The sequence below is a fragment of the Ovis canadensis genome, chromosome 5 (genome assembly GCF_042477335.2).
Source record: "Ovis canadensis isolate MfBH-ARS-UI-01 breed Bighorn chromosome 5, ARS-UI_OviCan_v2, whole genome shotgun sequence".
In the NCBI taxonomy this organism is placed as follows: Eukaryota; Metazoa; Chordata; class Mammalia; order Artiodactyla; family Bovidae; genus Ovis; species Ovis canadensis.
The window spans coordinates 77,802,592-77,827,956 of record NC_091249.1 but is presented as its reverse complement, the minus strand read 5'-3'; the positions used below and the strand labels follow the sequence as shown (position 1 = coordinate 77,827,956).

At 45.5% G+C, this 25,365-nt stretch overlaps 1 protein-coding gene across 7 annotated transcripts in view; it reads right to left on the bottom strand.

The window, feature by feature from the left end:
- GRIA1 (glutamate ionotropic receptor AMPA type subunit 1) overlaps window positions 1–25,365 on the bottom strand; it is a 355,517-nt gene that overhangs the window by 82,171 nt on the left and 247,981 nt on the right. For all 7 annotated transcript variants that reach the window (XM_069589980.1, XM_069589979.1, XM_069589983.1 and 4 more), the window contains 3 exons: window positions 20,725–20,835; window positions 19,824–20,030; window positions 13,669–14,039 (listed from right to left, as the gene is read on the bottom strand). In XM_069589980.1, coding sequence (XP_069446081.1) covers window positions 13,669–14,039; window positions 19,824–20,030; window positions 20,725–20,835 — 689 coding nt within the window. The remainder of the gene's footprint in view (window positions 1–13,668; window positions 14,040–19,823; window positions 20,031–20,724; window positions 20,836–25,365) is intronic.

Genomic DNA, 25,365 nt, shown 5'->3' with positions numbered 1-25,365 from the left:
GTGTTTGCCATTCTGGGATACAGAGGAAACCATCATAATGCTGACTGCTAAGAAACAAAACCAGGTGCCTGGGAGGTCAGGAGGGGACTGGTGGGCAGTGTGGTCTGGCAGGAAGAGTCACTGCTCCGGTGATGAGTTTTGCCAGGAAAGCAGGCAGGAGCTTAGATGCAGTGCCTGAGGCTGGAGCTATGGAGTAGCCCTGGGATAGAGTGAGCATCCTCGAGTCATAACTGCACCTGGCAGCCTGCCCTCTTTTCGTGGGAACAGCCTACAGACTTCCCTCTAGCCAGTGCTGGGCCAGGAGCACATAAAAAACTGCATGTCAGCAAGGCTCTGAAGGCTCATAGCAGAGAATAGATGATTGGTGGGAGGCCAGGGACAAAGCTGAAAGAAAGGAAAGTGGTAACACAAAAGAAGCCAAAGAAAATTTAAAAATTTTGAACTCCTGGTGTACATGCTTTAGCGTCTCTTTGTTTATATATTCTTATAAGATCCTATGATATTTGTATTAATGGCCTCTTTTTAAAATTAAAAAAATTTTAATTGAAGTATAATTTACTTACAATGTGTTAATTACTGCTGTACAGCAAAGTGATTCAGTTATACATACATATATGTGTGTATATATATAGACATATATACACATGTTGTTTTTGTTATATTCTTTTCCATTATGGTTTGTCATAGGATATTGAACATAGTTCTCTGTGCTATACAGTAGGACCTTGTTGTTTATCCATCTCCATATCAAAGCTTACATCTGCTAATCCCAGCTTCTCACTCCATCCCAACTGCTCCCCATGGCAACCACAAGTCTGCTCTCTGTGGGTTCTGTTTCATAGATAGATTCATTTGTATGATATTTTAGATTCCGCATGTAAGTGACATCATATGCTATTTTCCTTTCTCTGTTTAACTTACTTCACTTAGTGTGATAATCTCTTGTTGCATTTATGTTGCTGCTAGTGGCACAATTTCATTCCTTTTTATGGTTGGGTAATATTTCATTATATGTGTGTACCACATCTTCTTTCTTTAATGGCCTCTCTTTTTAAAGAGGAAACGGACTTGGCAGTTAAGTTACTGGCTCAAGTCTTACTAGCTAGTAGCTGGTGAAGTAAGATCATGGCTCAGTATAAAGTGTCTGTGTGCAAAGCAGGAGATGTGTGTTCCATCGCTGGGTTGAGAAGATCCCCTGGAGAAGGAAATGGCAACCCACTCTAGTATTCTTGCCTGGTAAATCCCATGGACAGAGAAGCCTGAGGGGCTACAGTCCATGGGGTCACAAAGGAGTTGGATGTGACTTAGCGACTAAACAACAACACCAAAGATCAAAACCCAGGTCTGAGTAATTAACAGGATACTTGGTCTTGAAACACAGTCCTCTTCTCTGCTTTGCTTGGGCGCTTCTGCCACAAACCGTATCTTAGCTGAGCCTCCTTCTAGAAGTCCACCTTTTTTCCTTGGGACCAGTCCAAGTCCCTCTTTTTCTTCAAAGCCAACCTAGACTATTTTGGGCCTCAATGATCTTTCTTTTCTATCTGTTGACTATAAATCCTGCACTTGGAAATTATTCAGATGAACATTTTGCTTTACTATCTATCTTTTTTCCTTGTGTATCTTGATTTTTGCAAAGTCTGAAGTCTGTACTCTGGTTTCTTCCTTTTTCACACCAACCATAATGCCTACCACTGTGCCTAAGGCAAAATTGATATCCTAATGGCCCTCAACTAAAACATTTGATTGATTAATCCTCACTTGAATCTGTAAGAATACATACCTACTGTAACCAGAAACAAAGCAAGATAAACTCCCACTTCATTCTCTCTCCCCGTTCTCAGAATGGGTACCTCCACAGAGAACAGGGCATGAAAAGGGAGATGGATACTAGCTGAGTACCCAGCCAGACTTGCACAGAAGGGAAGGCATCTTTCTGCCTGACAGCCCCTTCTGTCTGCTGCTCGGGAGATAAATTACCTGGCAGCAGCAGTGGCGGGGACTTCTTGAGAGCCAAGATCCTCTGATTCAGAAATTAGACCCTCGCTGACATGGTTTTGTCCATGGACCAAGACTTAACACCAATCAGTAAAGGTGCTCCTTGGGGAGCAGGGAGTTACTTCCTGCAACTGAAGAACTGGCCCAACACTGCCCACTTTAGACTCTCTGTTTCTTGGGTGACACTCTAATGACTATACAACAGCTTATCAGGCCCCCAAAGTCATGGTATTGAATGCGTCATTAAATCTTGTGAGTTCTGAACCCTTGGCTAATGAGTCCCTAGGGATGAGTGTGATTGACAGGTCCCCCAGCTTAACACATGCCTGCTTCAGTGCTTCTGCTCACAATGATTCCCCCACCAGAGACTTCTGTCTTCATTTCTCTCTGCTTTTGTGGAAAATCTTAGCTCATTTTCAAGGCACAGTCCAGCGCTTCCCAGAGGTCTCTTTGTACTACAGCCCACACTAATATTTCATTTCTCAGAAGAAAATCTTGCATGAGCTTTACATACCACAGAGTTTAGTCCTCAGAGACACATTCCCCTAGTTCCCTGTGTTCCAAAGAGGCAGCAGGATGCAGTGAAAAGAGCCTACAGTTTGGGACCAGTGGGACCAGAACCTGTTATTCCCCTGCTATGCAGTCCTGAGGATCCTTGCAGAGTAGCACAGGCATCCTTGTCCCTCCACTCTAATAGCTGCATTGTCTGCCCCTGGATGATGAACCATCATTGTCTTCAGCTGACAGGCAGCAGGCTACCTCCAGCTTTTTAAAACAACAGTGAGAGGAGATTGATTCAGGATGGCAGATTAGAAGGATGTGTGCTCACCTTCTGTGAGAGCACCAAAATTGCAACTAGCTGCTGAGCAACCATCGGCAGAAGGACACTGGAACCCACTAGAGCAATGAAAACCCTTATACATACCTCTGGCCACATGTGCACAACCGTTTCTAGAGGATAATGCGTCGACTCCAGATGGACCATAATTTTAAGGCCATTTGTAATCCTTTTTTGCCTTGTCCCTCCTCCATTCAAGTCTAAAATACTACAGGGAAAAAGATGCCCTCTCCAGCTTTTGGCTCTGGCTGTGGGATCCACCCTATGCCCACAGTCACCTCCCAGCTGAAACCAAGAAACTGGCTCCTCCAAAGTGGCACCAGTTTTATCTTTGCTCTTGTCTGTTTCACCATCTCCCTCACCAACTGGCTGGGCTGCACACACTCTGGGTGGGGCAGAGTGCATTCCCAGGGGGTCCCCTCTTCTTCCCCAGGAGATGACTTTTAAGGAAAAAGATACTGTAAGGAATATTAATGGGAAAATCTCAAAACCAAAAAAAGTCTATTTTTTTTTAAAGCTAGAGAACCCTACAGATGAAAAAGGATACTTTTTATTTCCATGAAATCTGACAATCCATAGGAAGCCCTGAGGGACCATCAAAAGATTTCTGATCTTGGAAGACAATGGTGTCTCAAAAATAAATCACGAGTCTTTGAATCCAATAGACATAGGTTGTAATCCCAGCTCTGTTAGAAAACCGTGAATAAGGGAGTTGATTGTTGTCTGCCTCAGTTTTCTCATCTATAAAATGGGGTTGATATCCCTGAACAGAGGTTGTCATGATAATGAAAGGTAACATCACATGCCATTTAAGAGAGAGCCTGATATGTAGTAGACAGGGAACTTTGTTTTCTGGATTGGTCTATTTCACTTCCTTTTCTCCAGTTCTTCCTGCTTTTTCTCATATCTATTGAGATCCCAGGACTGACTTTCCCCACATTACACAGGTAGTGACCACCAGAAATTCTCTCTTGGGTTGCTTTCTCTCCATTACGTGAAAAATGTGACATGGTCCTTGGAAGGCTACAAGCACGTGTTGAGTATTAAGAATGCCTAATCGCCGTGTCAGGTTCTGGATGCGTGGCAAGGATAGGTTTTCGGGTTTGTGTTTTGATAAGGAACAGTAGCTCAGGACTGAAGATAGACGATGCCCTCAGAGAGGTTCAGATGACAGTATAGCAATAGCAACAGCTATGTCAGTAGCAGTTACTGTGTTCATCACCTCTGTGCAAAGGAAGAGCTTTCCACGCGTGATGTCATTTAATAGAGAATACCCTTGAAGTCAGTGTTCTTACTATCTCCACCTCCCAGAAGAAGGAACCGAGGCACAGAGAAATTACTTTCCTATGCTGACATGGCCAGTAAGTGGCAGAGCTAGGATTCAGCTGGAGGAGGCCAGTTCCAGAGATCAGGCTCTGTTCCTGCGATGCATAGCTTCCCGGGAGAATTGGGCTGAGGAGGGGAGCAATGGGACGCCAGTATTTGCAAAAGAGAGGGTCATTGAGCAAGAAGGATGAGAGAAGCTGCTCCAGATAGAGGGAATGGCAAGACTATAAAGGCAGCTTGGGGCTGAGAGAACAGATTGATGCACAACCTGGCTTGGGTAGAGCCTTGTCTGGACCTGGGAATCAAAGGGACACCAGTCTTAGAGAGGGGCTGCAGACATGCCAGGCACCATCCTTCTTCCATTTTGAAGAAGGGAAAGAGAGAGAGAGACAGAGAGAGAGAGGGGAAGTGACTCACCCAGTGGGCTAGTAGATTGAGCTTTTTTCTAAGATCTTTTATCACCTCCTCCAACCCTGTGGGCCCACCTCCTGTGACACAGCTGCTCCTGATTCCCCCCTTGGGAAGGGCTCCATTCTGCCCCAGCAGCTACTGTCTCCTCCCTTTAAGGTCCTCTTTCTTAAGCCACCAGATTCACACGGTGACTGTCATCACGTAGGTCTCTCGTTTCTGAGTTAGTGGAACGTGCTATTTTCTGCTAGCAACCTTGGGCTTCATTCACCTATGGTCTTGCTTGAACACAACTTGGGTAGAAGCATTCATTTGGCACAGGTGGATGGTGGTCCTTAAATCATACTCAAACTGTGGTGATCCCCACAAGACTCTGAGCATACATTCTCCATCAATTCAACTAACGATGCTTTCATTGCTCTCTTTTTAGAACTCAGGACTTCTTTCCAGGTGAACAGTTGGGTCTCTGGATCTCAGGGGCTGTATTTCCGGAGGGGAATTAAAAAGAAACAGGGGTTCTCTCCAGGAAAATGTAGATCTCAGGAAGAGGTAGGCAAGTCTTCCTGCATAGAGAGCTGTGAGGACTTTGTTTTAATGCAGTCCCATTCACAGCCTGGATTTTCCAAGGTACGTGAAAAGAAAGAAGAACACAGCAATCAGGTTTTTATCCTTGGAATCAAAAATAAGGGCTGAGAGAGAGGAGAATTCCTTTAAAAAAATCTATGAATATGATATTCTGAGTATGTCTAAATGCATTAAAAGTAAAGTGGTGTTTTATACTCATCATTCTTCCAGGGCTGCTGCAGAGCTTTCCCGAAAGTGACTGTCCAGGGCTGAGTGGGAGCGGTCCCCTTTTAGCTGACGCAGGCATGCCCAGGTCAACACAGCCCCCAGCTGACCCCTGTTTTTGTGTTACTGAAAGTGTTAGTCAGTCTGTCATGTCCGACTCTTGGCAACCCCATGAACTGTAGCCCACCAGGCTCCTCCATCCATGGGATTCTCCAGGCAAGAATACTGGAGTAAGTTCCCATTTCCTCCTCCAGGGGATCTTCCAGACCCAGGGATCTAACCTGGGTCTCCTGCACTGCACGCACACTCTTTACTGTCTGAGCCACCAGGGAAGCTTACGCTGATTATCTCTGAGTCCCTTCCCCTTCCCTGTAAGCCAGAATCTTCATCTGTGGAATTGGGATGGGGGTGTTGATTACATCTTTTTTTTTTTTAACTGCCTGCCTCTTCTCACTGGAAGGTAAGCTCTAGGAGGATGGGGGTTTTGTTTGCTTTGTTTGGTGATGTCTCTTGTAGCAACCTGAACCATGTCTGAATGTAACAGGTGCTAAAGAAACATTTCAGGAGAGAAATTGTCCTAAACATCCTTTTCAGCTTGGGAAACACTTTCTGAGTGTTTTCCTATTGTGATTTTGGAAGAAAATAACAAAACACCTTTCTCCTTCAATTAAACTGTTCAAACCCTGGACATTCACGACAGTCTAGAGATGTGACTTCCCCATTGCTGATGGCCAGAACTGGTGGCTGAGGGGCAGACAATAGTGCTTTTCATTTGCATGTCCAGCGAAGCTTTTACCCCCCCGTCCCTGCCTTCATCTGAACACTTGTATGTGGCTTGTGCAGGCTCTGAAAGTTTACTCCTGTGCTTCTCCACGGTCTGTGAAACTGCTCAGTATCAGAGCCTGGCTCTGGGTCTCGGCACTGGGTAGTACAGGGTTAAAACTGAAAAGGAAGGCGGCATGGAGCTGGAGTCCCCAGTGATGGGCGGTCATTGTCCTTGCACAGATCACCCTGTCACAGCTGCAGTTCCTGTTACCCAGGGAGATGTACTCTGGTGAATCCTATAGGAGCTCCTCCCAGGAGCCTGGCCTGCGGAGGAAGCAGGGTCCCCGCAAGGCCTCTGCCTTCAGTGGCCACTCCCAGGATCTCACTCTCTCGGCAGGTAACACACGCAGGGCAGGCAGATGCTGGGCTCAGTGTTTGTGGCAGTTGACTAGCGTGACTTCTGGCTGAACCATGGACCTCACTTCTTACACTTCCAAACTGACTTAACCAAACAACATCCTAGCTCAATGGCTTCCCAGTTTTAATGCCAACCTGCCCCGGGGAAGGGGAGGGCTTGTGAAATGTGTACTTCTCTCTCTAGATGCAGAATTTCCAGTTCCTCAGACTTGGGATGGGGCCTGGAAATCTGTATTTTGACAGGCATCCCAGGTGATTGTGCTGCAGGAGTCCCAGCAGAAACCCTCCTACCTAGTCCTAAGAGCATGAAACCCACTTCTCGCATCACCGCTGTGCACACGCCCTTCCTTACAGCACCGAGCCTGTGTCCTGAATGAGGCTTATGTTTTCTAAAGACTGGATTAGGATTGTGTGTGTGCTCAGTGGGCTCAGTTGTATTGGACCTTTGCAACCCCGTGGACTGTAGCCCGCCAGGCTCCTCTGTCCATGGAATTTTCCAGGCGAAAGAACTGGAATGGGTTGCCATTTCCTACTCCAGGGGATCTTCCTGATCTAGGGATTGAACCCACATCTCCTACATTGATAGGCAGATTCTTTACCACGAGCACTGCCTGGGAAGATGAAATATTTTATAAATTCAGGCTGCTTCCATCAACTTCCCTGAATATTTACCCCCTTTTCCCCCTGCAACACTTCAGTGACACCAGTATTTGCCAGAGAAAGGGGTTTGCATGACTGTCTCTGGGAGAGAAGAGGGGAGAACAAGAGGCGGAAGGGGGAGATTACTCATCACCCCTCTGTGCACTCCAGTCCTGGTTGCTGGGGATTCGTGTGTGAATGCGACAGTCAGGCTGCCATTGGTTATCAGTTTCGGCTCTGCTCATTGGCTGCTCTGTTCCCATGGTGAATCAGTCTCAGGGCCCTCAGCAAGCTCATTAGCTGGGGTTGGGGGGAAGCAGAGTGGTGGTACAGGGTTCCCGGAGATCCCCAAAGTGCTCCCACTCCCCTGCTTTAGAATTCTTCTTGCTGAGAGTAATTATCTTCCCTAAGTGGAGATAATTATCATACATTCTGTCACATTCTAAGATCAGGAGTAAGAGTTCTGAAAGCTGGAATCATCGTTTCCCCTTTTCCTCTCTTCCCCTAGGACCTTCCACACCCTTCTCCTTTTTCTTACTAGGGTCATCTGATCCCAGAGAACTGGAAGCCAATGGGGAGGGCCATGGGAACAGAGTTGAAAGGCTCACTCTTAGTCCATCTGCAGGTGGTGGAGCCTGGGATGACACTGCAGAGTGGGCAGCAACAGGCCAGAGGCACTGCCTTGGGGGCCTTAGAGAAAATCCCTTCCCCCTTTGGGGCCTCAGTTTACTCCCCTGTAACATGGGGTAGATGAATTAGATCCTTCTCTTGATCAGAGCCAGACCTAAAGGTCTCTGGAAGTGTGGTGCCACGTTTTCCAAATGCCCCCTTCCTCTTGGAGGCACCACTGAATCTTCCTCTCCTCCCCTTCAGATATCCAATCAGCCAGTGCTGTCATTTCTAGTTTCAAAGTAGACCACTAATCCATCTCCATGACCATCATAATTTCCATCACTGTAATTGCCCCTAGACAGCTATGAGAGCCTACTGTTCAGTCCCTCTGCTTCCACTCTTGACTATTTTCTGCTTTAATTCATTTTCCTCATAGCTCCCCAGAGTAGCATTATAGCATGTAAATCAATCCTTCTCTTACTTAAAACTCCCTGGGGCCTTCCTATGTATTTAGAGTAAAACTTTAAATCTATGCTATGGCCCTGAGTCTCTGTGAGATCTGGCTTCTGCCTGCTTCTCTAATAATACAGCTCTGTGTCACCCTAGCTCCTCCTTACCTCTCTGCACCGCGGAGAAGCTTTCTCAGAACACCCTAAGTAAGTCCCCTTTAATTCCACTTCCCCTATTATCTGTTGCTGCAGCAGTTTCATTTTATTCATAGTGCATCACAGTTTATACATTCACAGTTGTTTATTTAACATCTGTGTTACCTCACTGTACTTGCCAGCTCCCTGGAGCAGAGACTCCCATCCCCTCATACGCCACCATCAACATATCTTTATATCCTCAGCACGCTGTGCTGTACCTTCCAGGCAATTAGTAATATCTGCTGAATAAATAAATGACACTGGACACAAATAGGGGGAAAGGCTACAGAAATGAAAGTTGTGGGAACTGAAGATAAATTTTGCCTGGGGTGATTTTTGTCCTTTCTTTCATATATCCCTTCTCAAAATGTCCTTACTTATGAAAAAAGAAATCTAAAATATCTATTAAAAAATAGGCATTTTGGGCACAAGACATAGGCCTGCAAATGCAATTCATGATGGCATTTCTATCTTACCATCAACCAAATTAAAAAAAATTATTTCTTGTGATAACAGCTCAACTTGAGTTTTAACTTTCAATGTTAAAATAGGCTACACAAAGACAATTTCTCATATGAATATTTTAAAGGGAGGAGGGAAGAATCTTGAAAGCGAACCAGTAGTATTTCCTGGTATACATCACGGAAGGTGCTAATGACAGATTATTTTGTCTATCTGTGGAGCTGGTATGGAAAACTTCAGCTCTAGGGCATGGCAACCCACTCCAGTACTCTTGCCTGGAGAATCTTCATGGACAGAGGAGCCTGGCGGGCTACAGTCCAGGTCACAGAGTCTGAGGTCTGAGGTCACAAAGAGTCGGACATGACTGAGTGGCTAAGTACAGCACAGCACAGGCACCGCGGCCCATGCTGTTGGCTCACTCATCAAGGCCCATTCTCACCCTTTCCATTTTAGAGGCTAAAAAAACCGTATTCTTGCCTTTCCTACCTTCAGTGCTACTAGAAGTGATCACGGGCCACTGTTCTTTCTAATGAGATGGATAGAAGGAGACGTCTGCTTGGGGTGGGAAGTATATTGTTCAGCCTTTGTTTTCCTGATCCAGAGACGCAGAACGGGCTGCAGAACTTCCTCCCCGTCTTGCCGCTTGAACCTGGACACGGCGTCTGGGAGCTGCCACCTTGTGCAAGGGAGTAAACGCCAGGGCAGCCGCAAAGTGGCAGATCCTCATTTCACCGAACCATGGCTACTATCTGCCTCCAGTTCCCTTTTCATCTGAGAAAGATAACTCTCCATCTGGTCACATTACTCTGGTCAGATGATTGAGGTACTTACAGACAACTAACTGTATTTGGCCACATTTCATTGTTTTGTTGTTGTTGTTAGTATCAGTTCGGTTCAGTTCAGTCACTCAGTTGTGTCCGACTCTTTGCGACCCCATGAATAGCAGCACGCCAGGCCTCCCTGTCCATCACCAACTCCCAGAGTTCACCCAAACTCATGTCCGTTGAGTCAGTGATGCCATCCAGCCATCTCATCCTCTGTTGTCCCGTTCTCCTCCTGCTCCCAATCCCTCCCAGCATCAGAATCTTTTCCAATAAGTAAACTCTTTGCATCAGGTGGCCAAAGTATTGGAGTTTCAGCTTCAGCATCATTCCTTCCAAAGAACACCCAGGACTGATCTCCTTTAGAATGGACTGATTGGGTCTCCTTGCAGTCCTAGGGACTCTCAGGAGTGTCCTCCAGCACCACAGTTCAAAAGCATCAATTCTTTGGTGCTCAGCTTTCTTCACAGTCCAGCTTTCACATCTATACATGACCACTGGAGAAACCATAGCCTTGACTAGACGGACCTTTGTTGGCAAAGTAATGTCTCTGCTTTTGAATATGCTGTCTAGGTTGGTCATTAATATAAATATTGAATAAATTAAGAAAAAAACCCAAAGCTACTTGTGTATGTATGCAGATATATGCAATTTAGGTGGAATTTAGTCTCCCAAATTCTAAATTTAGAGAATTTATGATACACTTAATAAATAGCAAGAAAAATTAATGGAAACTGATTTGAAAGGATGTTTGAGTATAAAAAACCCCTTAAAAATACAATACCTCCTACTGTAACCCCAGGGTATCTAGTGTTATGTATATCAGAGGTTCTTAAAGCTCCATGGACTTTTGATGATGTCTATATCAAATATATAAACAACAATAACAAAAGCTTCTAGTTGTCTGCTTGGCCCTGGCTTTCATCACTGTCGTAGCATCCTTGTGTTTTTGTCTGGTCCTGTTGACAAGTATGTGCCTTTTCTCTTTAGCATATATTCCCATCAAATGTTGTGATGCATATTCTGACTCTTAGAGGGGTTTCTACAGGCCCCTAAGTGCTGGAGTTGCCAAGCTAGGCTTGTTTAGCAGGAGTCCATCTCATGTGGATAAAACTCCTTGTTCTGGCAGGTTGACTCATCTCTCTGCCTGTCAGACCCTCAAAACCAAAATGACAGATCCTTCTGCCCAGTCCCTGTGAGGGGTGTCTCAGGAATCCAGGAGTGAATCACTATGCCGCTTTGTCTGTGGGTTTGCCCAGGAGAGAGAGGTCCATTGGGTTTTCATTGTGAGCCATAGCACCCTTCCTTCTAAAGTTTACAATACAGAAAGTTGATAAAAGAACTGAAGTAGCTTCTCGTTTATTGTGTTTCCTATGTGTTGTCTAAATAGCGTGTTATGAGTTCTATACGTATCGGTCTTTATTTGTTGTCGGGTCATAGTCGTGGCACCTGGGATCTTCGCTGCACTGTGCTGGAACTTTTATTGTGGTACATGGACTCTCTAGTTGTGGCACACGAGCTCAGTAGTTGGGCACCTTAGTTATTCCATGGCATGTGGGCTCTTAGTTCCCTGACCAGGGATGGAACCCACATCCCCTGCATTGCAAGGCAGATTCTTAACCACTAGACCACCAGAAAAGTCCCTGTATCAATCTCTTTTAAACCTCACAACAATACTAGAGGTTGTTTGCCATCTTACCAGGGAAAATACAGAATCACAGAGTGGAGCTGTTTTATTAAAAGTGAGGAGGAAGGAGGCTGGGTACTTTCCTGTTTAGTCTCGTCTTCACCTCAAGGTCAGTTCCTAAGATAGCCTCATAGAACCCTCAGGAGTCCTGGAAACAGAGTCTGAAAACCCTCTTCTAGTCAGAATTCACAAACTCACATAGTCTCTCAGGGGCCAGCTGAGTCTCAGCGGAGTGAAGCGGATCACTGGGGGCTGCAGTCCACGGGGATGTCATGGATCAGCTCCAGAGGGCAGCTGTCACTCAGTTTTGGAGCATCACTGGCAGACTGCAAATCATAGAAGCATGCCTGGTAGCAGATTCAGTTTGTGGCTCACTAACCTGAGACTTCGGGAAGAATGGTGGGGAGTGTGAAAACACAGCCTGAGGTCAGACCACAGGGGTGCCTTTAGGAGGTAAGGTGCCCAGCCAAGAAGGGAACACAGGAGAGAAAACAAGCCCATGGGTCTTCTCAGACACCTGCATGTTTGGATGGCCCGTGACACTGAATCATTGCTTCCCACAGTTTATCTACTGGCCTGAGTTATTTTTAAGCAAGCCCTTCCCCTGCTGGGTTCTCTCTGCTCTTTACCATGTGTCTGCCAGCACTGGCCAGGCAGCCAGTCTCACACCTCTTCTCCCACACAACGCCCCCCTCCCCCGACTGTCTTCTTATTTAGAGAAAAACAAGATTATAATGGTGAGTGATGAGATGATCTAAATTGTACAGCAGGTGAAGTGAGTCCTGCGGGAAGCTCCTTAGGAAGATTTTATTTCTTTGCCACTTAGCAATATTGGTCCTCACTGACACTCAAATTTCAGCCAGACAGGTGGGACCAATGCCTCTGGCACATGTCTATGAGGCCTTCATATTTATGCAGTTATGCCCCCAGAAAGTGAGAGTGTGTGCAAATCTGTTCATGCAGCCAAGTGCTAAGCCATGTCTCCCCACGTGCTTTAGAAGCTTGGTAATCAATAAGGGACTGCCTGATTAAAGAGCTCATAGACACTAAGCCACTGTAAAAGGAAATACAATCAGTGCTTATTTAACAGGTAAATTGGAGGGGATTTGTGACCCGAACATTCTAGAATATAGCTGAAAGAACATTACGCAGAGAGACGGAACGGGGGATCACCTAAATATGGGAACTGATTTAGATGAAAGTGAAGTGAAAGTGAAAGTTGTTCAGTGGTGTCCAACTCTGTGCGACCCCACAGACCATACAGTCCATGGAATTCTCCAGGCCAGAATACTGGAGTGGGTAGCCTTTGCCTTCTCCAGGGTGGTGGTCAAATTTCTTTTTACCCTTCTCCTTTACCTTTTCCTTCCCTCTCTCTTTGCTCTCCCTGCCCTCTTCGTTTCCTTCCTTCCTCTCTCCCTTCCAAAAACCGTTCTCAAAAGAAATTGTATTCACAAGTCCAATATGTAAAACAGACAAAAATGGAGCTACTCATGTCCAGTGTGAGGGGTGAAACCTCACTGATTTGGCCACCTCAGTATTCTCAATATGATATCTGAAGCATTTCCAAGAAACTTCATTCCCCAGCCACAAGAAACAAATTTACGTCACCATTGGAACTAGACAGTTTCCAAGATCTTACTCAGAACAGAGAAAAGAAGAACCATTTTCTCTTAAAGATGAAGACACGAAGGTCTACAAGAGTCAAGTGACTTGTCCAGAGCCACACAGAAAGTGCTAGAACCAGAGCAAGAACCCAGTCATAATGCAGAGCTCCTGCCACTCAGAAATAGTTTGGGATTGTGGTCTGAATCTTGACTCACTTAACTATGTAACCTTGGAAAGGTATTCAACATTTCCGTGGTTCTTCCTTTGTAAAAGGAGATATCATAAGTGTCCCCACCTAATGCTTCTGGAGGATTCAGTGAAATAAGGCATGAGGAGGACTCAAAACCTTGCTTAGCATGTGTGGTAGGTGCTCAAAAAGGTTAGTGGTACAATATCGGCCCCCCCATCCCTTCTCAGTACTATAACTACAGAACATTAGAGTCACAATTTTGCCTGTTAATCTTGACAGAACACATCACCCAGACAGCAGACAGAGCTGGTCAAGGCGTGTCCAGAGCCTCCATAGCCTGCAATGGACAGTTGACAGTAAAGTGTAGTTGAGGACTAAGTACGATAAAGTCTGGAAAAAATTGCCATCGCTGACTCCCCGTGTATGTATGTGGCATTGAGTAAAGGTGATGAGAAGAGCTGACTGACCTGGGAGAGATGTCGCATCCTTGCTGCATGAAGGCTCCCAGGGAGAACCACAAGCTGTTGAATATCCCAAACTCATTGGACTGGTCGCTGGTGGTCTGGTCCCGCCCTTCCTCAAACTCTTCGCTGTGCCATTCGTAGGGGCTGAAACGGCTGACCAGGAAAAGGACGACGCTCACTCCGATGTAGGCGAACACGATGCACATCCAGATCTCGTAAGCCAAAGGGTCCAGGAAGGAAAAGACCCCCGGCTTGGACTTCTGTGGCTTTTTTATCATGATGGAGATCCCCAGACTCATAAACGGCTTGGAGAAATCGATCACCTCTTCCCGGACCAAGGTGATAGTTAAAGGGGCAACGGCCACATCTGCTCTCTGCAAAAAACATCGTGGAGAGAAGAGAACAGGCACTTGAGTCCATCAGCTCTCTGTTCCCTCACTTTCCTCTTCACTCTAACATTCTTTTGTATCTTAAAGGGTGTGAGAGGAAGAACCTCAGGAGTCCAATTCCTCCTACTCTCTGTAAAATATTTACGATAAATGGTTGATCAGCTCAATATCTCACAGGAGAGATTATCCCGTTCTTTGACAGTTCTAATTGTTAGGGGTGACTTCCTCACCTTAAGGAAGGAAGGGGGCTGTTGTAATGTCTCATTGTTTTGCCTACCCAGCAGTCATGCCTTCTTCCCTGTAAGGAACTACTCCTGCTCCACTGTCTGTCCTCTGGTTCAAGTGGGGCTGATAACCCTTATTATAAGGTGAAGCACACCCCCAGATCCGGCCATTAGTGTAGTCCACTGCCTTGGCCACAGGGGTGCATTCAAGGATGGCACAAGCCCCAAGTCCCTTTCATGAGCATGAGCCCTGAAAGTCAGGGTGAGAGATGATCCAAGGTGCAATAACTTGGGCGCCCCTTAATTCATGGCTTATCCTGCTGTCCCTCAGAACATGGTAGAAACATGTGTCAAAATACACTTGTGTTTGTCCCCAGGAACACAAACCAGTCCTGCTTGCCTAAACCAGTTGGAGTTGGGGTACTTTTACCTGTGACCAAGACAGTCCTGGCTAACAAGATAGATGGTGAAGGCAAGTTTAACTCGATAAATATTTATTGGGCACTCAGATGCAAGCCCTAGGCTGAAAAGAAAACTGTGATCTCTACAACTAGTAAAAGTTGGCACACACACACACACACACACACACACACACACACACACAATAGTTTCCCAAACTACAGGATTGATTGGATACATGCTGGATTCCGTGAGATACATTTTGTATCTAAGAGACGCAAAGTGCTACAGGAGGTCAGGAAGAAATTAATTCTGTCTGGGGAGGTCAGGGACTGCATCTTTAAAGAGGTAACATATACACTGACATTGAAGAGGAAGCAGGATTTCAACAGGTTGCTTGGATACAGAATACATTCCCAGAGGAGAGAATCATGTGAGGAAGACCTGGCAGAGAGAATAAAGTAGTATCACAACTATTTTTTTTCCAGGAAGACTGCTAAGAAGTGCACAAATAATTCAGTTTTAAAAATTCATGTAGATAAACATAAAATAGTTGCAAGAAATGTTCATCTTTGGGCATACAGCACCAGCCTTGCTCTTCTGTCTTTCCTGTCTCTGCTTAATGGCAGGAGCACTGGCATCTATGCTCTAAAAATCCACTGCTCTCCTGGCCTGAGATTAAGCGATCCTGGAAATCTAACGCGGTTCCATGGAGGGATGCCATGACATTCACTTTTGAAATGACAGGCATGTCTGTGCAAGTCTGTTCAAGGCAGGTGGCTTTCTCTTATGATGCCGTGTAACAGTCCAGATGTGAGGCTGCTGACAGATGCTGTCCAGACCCCAGCCACACCCAGCTGCCAGCTGGTATTGCTCAGGAGGGGTTTCCTCTGGTTACTCTCATTGGATGAGATTTTTGAGAAAGCATTTTAAATGGAATAAAAAGCCTGGCTTTAGAATGACTTAAATTTCTCACTTACAGAAAGAAACTTTCTGTAAAGCAATGTGGGATTGAGTATATGTCTTAGCAATTCTGTTTTTCCCCGCAACACCTACTGCCTAAATCTTGATACTTTTTACAAACACTTACAAGCCATTGCCAGGGAGACAGTATCTCCTTTTTTCTCATAGGTAGAAAAGGAATAGGGGAGAAAAGTCATAGAAATGACTTGGAGGGAATAACTACAAGTTACTCAAGAGGGAGGTGGGTGAAGACTGGCTTCAAAGATGGTAAAGGGAATTGAATGGATTTGTCTGATGCCTCCTAATGTGAGTTAATAAAAGGGACTGTGACCTGGAAAAAAATCACAAAACTAATCATCTTAGTTCTTATCTAACTTAGCAGTTTCAAGATTTGTTCTGTTAACATTATTTGTGGAAGGATGTAACTAATTATAACATAAAAATTGACATGAATTTAAACTGGCAGGACTTCTCAGAACCTTTAACAGACTACTGTGCACTGAGAATTTCCAAGAGGGGTAAGCAGATTTAGTATTTCCAAAATTCTTTGTCCACTGAGCCCCGAGCATCGAAAGGCACCCCATGTGTAGGATACACATACAGTGGGAAATGCAGTGACATCATTTTGCAGATAGGAGCCCAGGTCCAGAGAGAGAAGGTGGTTTGTGCAAAGCAGCACGAGTTTTGAACCACAAGTTTTGGCTTGTTTGATGTTGACTGAAAGGTCTTAGGAGTTGATTTCCAGCATCTGAGGAAGTCACTGGCCTTTGCAGGATCACTTGTGGGCAAGGCTCATCTGGGAAGGTGACCTGCCTTCTTGGCTTTCTGACTCACTGGCCATGTGCCCTCGAGTGAGACAGTTGTCCTTATGAATATCAGTTTCCTGTTTAGAAAAAGAGGCATAATAAATTTTGCTTTATCTTCTGGACAGCAGTGTTTTGTGAGAGTCAAAAGAATTCAAATATGTGAGAGCACCATGAACCGTGGGCATTTCACAGGTGCTCAAAATTATTTTTTGAAATTGACATCTTGAGACAGTGGTTCTCAAACTTGAGTGTGCAGACATCAGAAGCACCTTGGGGCTTTTTAAACCACAGATGGCAGACCTTCTAGATCACTGGGTCTGGGGACACCTGCTGCTGCTGCTGCTGCTGCTGCTGCTGCTGCTGCTGCTGCTAAGTTGCTTCAGTCGTGTCCGACTCTGTGCGACGCCAAAGACGGCAGCCCACCAGGCTCCCCCGTCCCTGGGATTCTCCAGGCAAGGACACTGGAGTGGGTTGCCATTTCCTTCTCCAATGCAGGAAAGTGAAGAGGGAAAGTGAAGTCACTCAGTCGTGCCCGACTCTTTGCGACCCCATGGACCTGAGAATTTGCATTTTCAGCAAGTTCCTGGGTGGTGTTGCTGCTGCTGGTCCAGACTTAGAGAACCACTGACCTAGGAGATCCCCAAACCAAATATGTCTGGAAACAATCTTGGGAAAATAGTAAACAGTGTTGATGCAGTAGGTAAAAGCAAAAATGGGAGAAAACCGTCAGGGATGGAGAGCCACTCTGAGCCAGGCACTGTGTAGGGATATACTCCCCAACCAGCCCTGGGACAGATAACTCAGGGGAACCCTGGGGGGAGATCAGTGGCTCGCTGGAGTCCTGGTGCTAGTGAGCAGGCAGAGTCGGAATTCAGAACTGGATTTGTGTGTGTGTGTCTCCAAAGTTCACTCTCTTTCTGCTTCATTAAGACAAAGAACAGGCCAGAAAGTCATGGCAACCCAGGCACACAGCCGTACCTATGCAATAAGTGGAGCCTTCATTTGTAGCCTGTGGCATTTGAGAATACTCTGTGGCTATTCTCATCCCTTTGTGTCCTTTGCCCAACTGCCTAACTCCCTGGCTTCAGTGTCCTCCTTGATAAAATGTGGAGAGTAATCATATCCACCTTCTGGGGTTGTTATGAGGAGTAAGTGAAATAACTTGGGTAAAGTATTTAGCGCAGTGCCTGGCATAAACGATGTGCTGAAATGCTACTCTTACCATGGTGGATAAGAGCAAGAGTGAGCAAAGGGAAGATGAGACACCCTGATTGACTTAGCTTATTTGAGAGGCACAGAAAGAAGAAATCTGGAGCCCTCCAGGTAAATTTTTTTCTGGCCTTGCTGGTCATTTGTGGCTAGAGATGCCTCCTCAGACCCCTCTATTCTTTCTTAGGTGGGACAGACAAGGAAAGCCAAACTGAAAATGCCCTCAAGAGAGGGCATCCATTTGGGCCCATCATAGAGTCTTCAGAATACAGCTGTTTCTGGGCAGAGGGACAGGCCTGGTGGAGGGGAGGGGACAAGAAAGACTGGCAGCTGAGGCACCCAGAGGTGATTTCTGTCACTGATGAGCCAGTGGCCCATGGCTGATGGCTGTGTATTGGGGGGCATTCCCTCAGGATAATCATACTGTTGTTCTGCTCAGATCTTGGGCCTTTTACTAAAGGAACCAGATTACATTGGGTGAAGGTGAAGATGAATTCTGGTGGAGGTGAAAAGTTCACAGCAGTTGCCATGGGGATGACCTTAAGAACTTGGTGGAGGTTCCCATGGAAACCAGCTTCCCAATGCAGCATTAACCATCTAGATCTTCTATCTTTCATCGATGACACTTCCCAAAAGCGAGAGGCAGCAGAGGAGAGAGAAGGTAGAAGCACAGCCCCCTTCTTAACTCATTAACCATCTTCCCAGGTCATATCAAAAGCCACCTTCTTAGAAAGAATTTCTTTTTTCCATCTCTCTCTTCTTTGAATTCCCTTTCTAAGGCTCCTACGGACATCATGACTCTCACTTCCTCCATCTGAGACAATGAGATTTGTAAAGCTCCTAAATGGTTTCTTTATCCTGACCAGAACTTCTTACCATCTTGGCGCTCAGCATTTGCTTCTGTTCAAAGCCCTAGGCAGGAGTCTTTGATTCATATGAGTGAACCTGTGGTGGTGCCTTTCCTGCACACGGCCGCAGGATTCTTCTTCTGTTGCCTTTTGTTGTTCCTCTGCTCGAGTATCTTCATGATCTTCCCGTGCCCACTGAGTCAATACACACCCTTTCCCTTATCATTTCTTACTCAATCTTGCCACTGGCTACTCAACTGAAGCCCTCTAGAAAAGATCATCAGTGTTTTCTCATTCTTCTTTCACAACTTATTTCTATTGCCATCTTATCGTTTATACTATAGACATTCCTGGGCTGCCTTTCTCTGTACATGAATATGGCCACTTTTAAGGTTACACATCTTTCTTGAGGGCTAGACCACCTCATGCTGGCCTTTTGCATGGACCTCGATTCTTTGCTGTATTACCATTTGCCCTCGTTGTCTTTTCTACATCAGAAAATGGTAAGTTTCTTGGGGACAGGGATCAGATCTTTTACTTCTCAATGGTTCCTTAAATAGTTAAAACAATTCAGGGCATTCAGTGACTTCTCCAGAATGCTTCAACTTATTGAAGATGTCATAGCAATTATGTGTGGTCTTATTTCAAGTGTAGTGAATGGAGTAGACCAATCCCTATTCACAGATAACAAGTTTACAAGGCAAGGTAAGCCATACTAGAAGCAGAAACTAAATCCTACAGTGAAGCAAGAATAGTTAAAAAGGGTTCTCCCTATGCCTTTTATGGGGAGAATGACACCTTGGAAAAAGCAGTATGTGATACAGGTTTGGGGGGAAGGGTAAGATTTTAGAGGGGCAGAATGGAAGCAGGCACCCTAGAGAACAGAGTGGCTTGGAGTGGCTTGGATGAAATGGAAGGTGCCAGAAAGGGCAAGGGATTAGAAAGTTTGATTGTATCTAGGGCACATCTAACACCAGGGAAGAAATTTATTTTGAGGGGGCTTTAAGCGACTGAACAGGAAAATGACCACTCAGCAGTCTGCCTCGGGAAACTAACCTTAAAGCTAAACTATCACCTGTATTGGGTGATGGTCAACTGAAGTCACAAGACTGAAGTGAGTCTGGATGAAGGAGCTGGGACCAGGATCATGAGCAAAAAATGTCTTAAGACATTGGATTTTGGACTCTTCATCTTTCTAGCAGCAACAATACTAAACTATAGGGTCCAATAGGCATCTATGGGTAGGGTCATCTAATCACCAAAATTTCCTGTCAAACCATCTGTCTCTGCCTCTAATTCCCTACCCTATGGGGGACTTACTCCATAGACCAGCTCTCCCACCATGCCATTCCAAGCCTTTGTGTCAGGGTCACGGGCTCCATATTTTCCATCGCTGACGATCTCAAGACGGTAGGAATATCCCACATGCTTGGCAATCTCTGCCGCCAACTCCACACAGTAGCCCTCGTAGCGGTCATTGCCTTCAAACTGGTTGGCATTCTTCTTGAGCATCACATAAGGATCTTCCTGGTGGAGAAATGGGAGACAGAGAATGTGGGTTCGGGGTTCATTCTTGGGGAGGGAGGCCTTTGGCATGGCAGAGGAGTTAACATTGGTTAACTTTGGGGGAGTCTCTCTAGCCTCTAAACCCACTTCCTACATTTTTGCTCCCCCCATTACAAAACTTCTTGGGTTAAAGAAGAAAACTGGTAAGATAAGAATGTTTCATTGAGATGTTGTGCATAGCTTTTCAACTGATGTTTCAGGAGCTCTTGTGTTTCTTTGAAGGTACCTCTGGGGGTGTGACGGTGGGGAAGTAGACCCTAAATAGGTTCCAAGTTGCTCATGATCAATCGCTGAAAATCACAGCAGCTTCACTTATATCTACTCTAGGTGATGTACATTAGGGGCTTTCTTTGAAAATGACTTCTACTGAGGAAGAGTAGAGTCAGAAGTACTGCAGTTCGGTCTTATGTTTTATAGACAGGAAAACTGTGGCTCATAGGAGGGTGGCTGGCTTATCCAAGGGCACAAAGTGAAATTATGGCAGAGCCAGAGAGCAAAAATCCCTCTGAATTTCAGGATGACTTTTAGCTCCCTCTTTCTACCTACGGCACAATTTTGGCCAGAAGAATGACCAGCTTTCACTCTTGGGGAAGCCTCTGTGTTGGCCTAGCTCACATCCCAGGTAACCTCCACAAAGGACTGAGTGAGTACTCACTAGGATTGTGGTGACGATGTATGTTCTATTCTGGACACTTGAGTTATCCCCCCCGGCTTGAGCATCTGTGGCTGCAGGGACGAATTTGTCATCTTCATTCCAGTAGCCAATCTGTTAAGGAGAGGGGTGTGGTGACATAGGGTGAGCCAGGAGTCTCAGGAATGGCCCACTCTGCGCCCTCTGGCCAACACCAGATAGGAAATCAAGGAGCTGAGTGTCACACCAGCAATGCTGGACACACCAGACTTTAAAGAATGCTAGATATAAACAGCAAGAGGCAAGATGCTCTCCAGGTCTGATCTTCCCAGCCCTACCCCCGTGAAAATCCTCATCATGATGGGGAAGGCTGAAAATTGCCTCTTTTGAGAAGTGAGGTTTTAACTGTTTATGTGGCAAATTGTTTTGCACAATGTAAGTCAGGGTCATAGAGATTTAATTCCCTGCCTTGTTCACAAGGTCAGACTCCTCCTTGTTCCATGCCTAGTAATCCTTCTCTTCTTTAGCTCATTCTGAACTGTAGTTGGAATCATAGGATTTAAACCTTTTTTTTTTTTTTTTGCTTTCTTTTTAGGTTAACTATATTTTCCCATCTAGATTCCACTTGCTAGGTGATGGTTATTTTATCATTTATTTATTTCTCTTATTTCCAATTTTTAAACTGTTATAATACTGAGCATACAGTTGTGCCTTCAAATACTGGTTGGCAGCATTATTTTCTTTAAAGATTAGTTAGTGCTTATTTACACTGACTCATTTTCCAAGGTCTTTCAGCAAATATTTATAGGATCCCTATTGTGCATAAGACTCTGAGCTAAGAGGTTGGTGATACTGTGTGGCAGAGTTGAGAAAGATACGCAGAAGTCTCAGAGATAGTCCTTGCTCCGACAGTCCCCCCACTCTGTTCAGGAATACATGACACACACACGCAGGTGGGCCCAGAAGTGACAAGTGAGTGACTCAGGTAGCTAGAGCCCAGGGACTTTGGAGAAGCAGGAGCCAGGTATGAACCTATGCTGGGAAGAAGGTAGCTGGAGGAGGTGAGGCTGAAGTCACGAGGGATGGACAGGTTGAGTCCAAATCTGTCAGGTCAGAGAAAAGATGAGCCAAGATGTAGACACAGGAATCTGCCCGGATATGTAAGTTCAATGGGTCCTGGGTGGAGGATTGGGTTAGCTCCAGAGGAAAGTGGGTGCCTGGGTCTAGGTAGCAGAGGGCTTTGCAGGCCAAGCTAGACGGTGTAGGCCTATCCTGAAGGCAACAGGAAGTTATGGAAGGTTTGGGAAGAACAGAATGGCTTGGCTAACACACACACACACACACACACACATGCACACTCACACGCACACATACACACACACACACCCGTCTCTACCTCTGTCTCTATTAAGCTTTAGACCACTGTGTTCTGTGGTGGTTCTGCTGGCTGCAGCTGTAACAGGCAAATAGGAAGGAGAACTGCAGTACTCATGGAGAAGGAAGAGCAGTTCAGCAAAGTCAGCCCGGATTCATGAAATCCGAGGCACATGCCAGCCGTCCACTCAAAGGTCATCTTCACCTTGATGCTTTTCCCAGTCCCCTCAGCTAGAAATAAATAGTTCTTCCTGCGATCTCACTGCCGTTAACAGCAACAGTATTAATTGCCAACACGGATCATGTTCTTGCTCTGTTGGAGGTTGTGTGTGATAGGTTTTATGCCACTGGATCTGGCTCAGAGGAGTCTGTTAACCTGCATGGTGAGGGTGGTGATGCAGCTAAGTGGCTGAGGCCAGCCAGGAACCCTGGTCATCTGTCTCCGGGAGCAGCTTTTCACCACGAGAGGGGACTTAGCCCTGGGCTGGCAAGCATATTACTTAACAGTATTTGGGTGCTTATTGTATTTCGGGCACTCCTTTAAGTGTTTTTTTTTTTTTAGGGAGTTCCCTGGTGGTCCAGTGGCTAAGACTCTGAACTCCAATTGCAGGGTCCCAGGCTTGATCCTTGGTCAGGGAACTAGAGCCCACATGCTGCAACTAAAGAATTCACACATGCCACTAAAGAGCCTGTGTGCCACAGCTAGGACCCAGTGCAGCCAAACAAATAAAAAATGAATATTAATAGTAAGTGGGTTTTTTTAAATGTTTTAACTTTTCTCGTCCTCCCAAAAACCTATGAAGTGGGTAATTATCACTCCCATTTTAAATGTGAAGAAACTGAGATGCAGGGAAGTGGAATAACTTTCCCAAGGCTGCAGGAGAGTTGTGGAGCCAGGATTGGAGCGGGGCAGGCTGGCCACAGGGCTATGTGCATCCATGCTCCGCTAGGCTGCCAGCTGACCCTGAGTACTTCATGTTGGTTTCCACTGGCCGTGCATGGTCTAGCTGTTGGTATATCTGTCCCCGTCTCTCCATTGTGCTCCTTGGGAACAAAGCTAGAGGTCTATTCATTCCAGGCTGCCCATTGTTCCACAGAGAAACAGCTCAGGGAAGAAGGTTTGTTGAGAGAATGAGTGGACCCAACATGGAGACAGTGGATCCTGTTCATGCAGAGACAGTTCAGAGGCATGAAGGCAGGTAGGAGGCTGTCTCTTAGAACACTGGGTCAGGATTTTCCCTGGTGCAGGCATGGGTACCATGCTGCTCATGTGGGGGCACTTTCAGTTAGCTTGGAGGGAGACATTTCTCTCTAAAGACAAGAACTAGAAACAGATTTCCAAAATATCAGAGTTGGAAGAGGCCTGAAGAATCATTTCTTCTAACCTCTTCTTTTTATAGAGAGGGAAGCAGAGGCTCAGGCACTAGGGGACCTGCTCAGGACCACAGTGCAACCTTGCCTCCCCCGCTTTGCTAGGCCTGTGCTTCACGGGGCCCTAGGGCAGCTGTGAAGCCCCCTTGCCACTTCCTCGGGATATAGGCCAGGGGTCAGGGAAGATGGAGGAAGCCATTGGTTCTTCATCCCTGATTCAACCGTCAGCACTTCCTCGGGATGTGGGCAAGGGGTCAGGGAAGATGGAAGAAGCTATCGGTTCTTCATCCCTGATTCAACCATCAGCTCTGCTTTTAATCAGTTTCACACTTTGGGATTCCCTTGAAGAGTTCATTTTTACAAGGAGACCTTTAATTGAGAAATACATGTTTCAAACCATTATTGCAGTATATCGTGGTGCAAGTTTAGAAAAATAATTTTCAAACTACTTACCCAACACTCAACTGTTTTGCCCCTCACACTATTCAAATAACACAGACAGGCTGGGAATTAGTTTCCCTGTTTTACAGATGAGAAAACTGAGGTTTGGGGAGATCAGATGATCAAACTTATGAAGTTTATATAGCAGATGAGTGGCAAAGCATAGAAGCCAGGTCGTGGACCTCGGAAGTAGTATTGTTTAATATAATCAGTACAAAGTTGGGAGATGATCTAGCAAATTTAATCACCTTTTTTTCCTCCTGTAGATGATGCTATGGTGTCTTCATGCCCTTTCCCCCCTACTTCCTCCTCCTCTTTCTTCCTTCCCTCCCTTGTTTTCTTTCTTCCTTTTACCCTCTTCATGATTTGTCACCAGCTCAGCTGTTCTTACTAATCTCTACAACCATCAGTTGTACCATCAGTATCAAGGTAGCTGCCTCCTTTGACATGCAACTAAGTTCTCTACAATCTATTGAGTTTTGATAGAGTTTTTCAAATATTAAAAAAGACTATCTTACTTATTTGACTGCACCAGGTCTTAGTTGTGACTTGGGAACTCTTAGTGGAGGCATGTGGGATCGAATTTCCTGACCAGGGTTGAAACTGAGGCCCCCTGCTTTGGGAGCACCAAGTCTTAGCCACTGGACCACTAGGGAAGTCCCTTCCTGGGAATTATCTTTAAAAGTGGGGGCTTGATGGTGCAGAGATTGGTCTTTGGCATCAATAGACCTGGTTTAAAAGACAGACTTTCCTAATTACTAACTGTATGACTTGGGCCGGTTACCTGACCTCAATGGGCCTCAGTCTCTGCCCTGTAGAGGGGATACACCAAGAGTACCTGTCTCACAGGGTAGCTGTGAGAACCAAATGAGTTAGTTCATTGACAACAATAATCATAGTGTGTGGTTCGTATTAAGTTGTTATTAAACTAAAAAATGGTATTCTGTAGGGTAACGCCTAGTTGAAGGCTAACAGGCTTCTGTACTATAGGACATTTCAGTTTCATTTTGCTGTTGAATGTTGCCAGTTTCCAAAAGAAGTATATATTATGGAACATTTCTCAAACTCATTTGACAATGTAACCCTCCTGATATGCAGCATGTCCTAGGATAAATGGTGCAAAACCCCAGAAAACACCACTCTAAAATCGCAAGCTGTTTTGATTAAAAAGAGAGGGGTAAAGCAAGATAAATCTATGTAGACAAGATTTATATGGCTTAGAAAGAGACTTTCTTAAGGGTAAGGATCCTTCAGAGTTAGTACCTTAGCACTAATATTAAATTGGTATCTATAAAAATTATTGTTTAGGTTGGCTTATATCAAAAGCCAGAGGAACACTTAAATGTTATAAGCAAGCTTATTTTATTCCTAACCCTTTTGTAGGGAAATAAAAAAATATCACCAGTCGGAAGAGCAGGGTGATGCCAAAACCCAGCTTTGGCCCTTGCCAGCTAGGAAGCTGAGAAATCTAGTTCCACA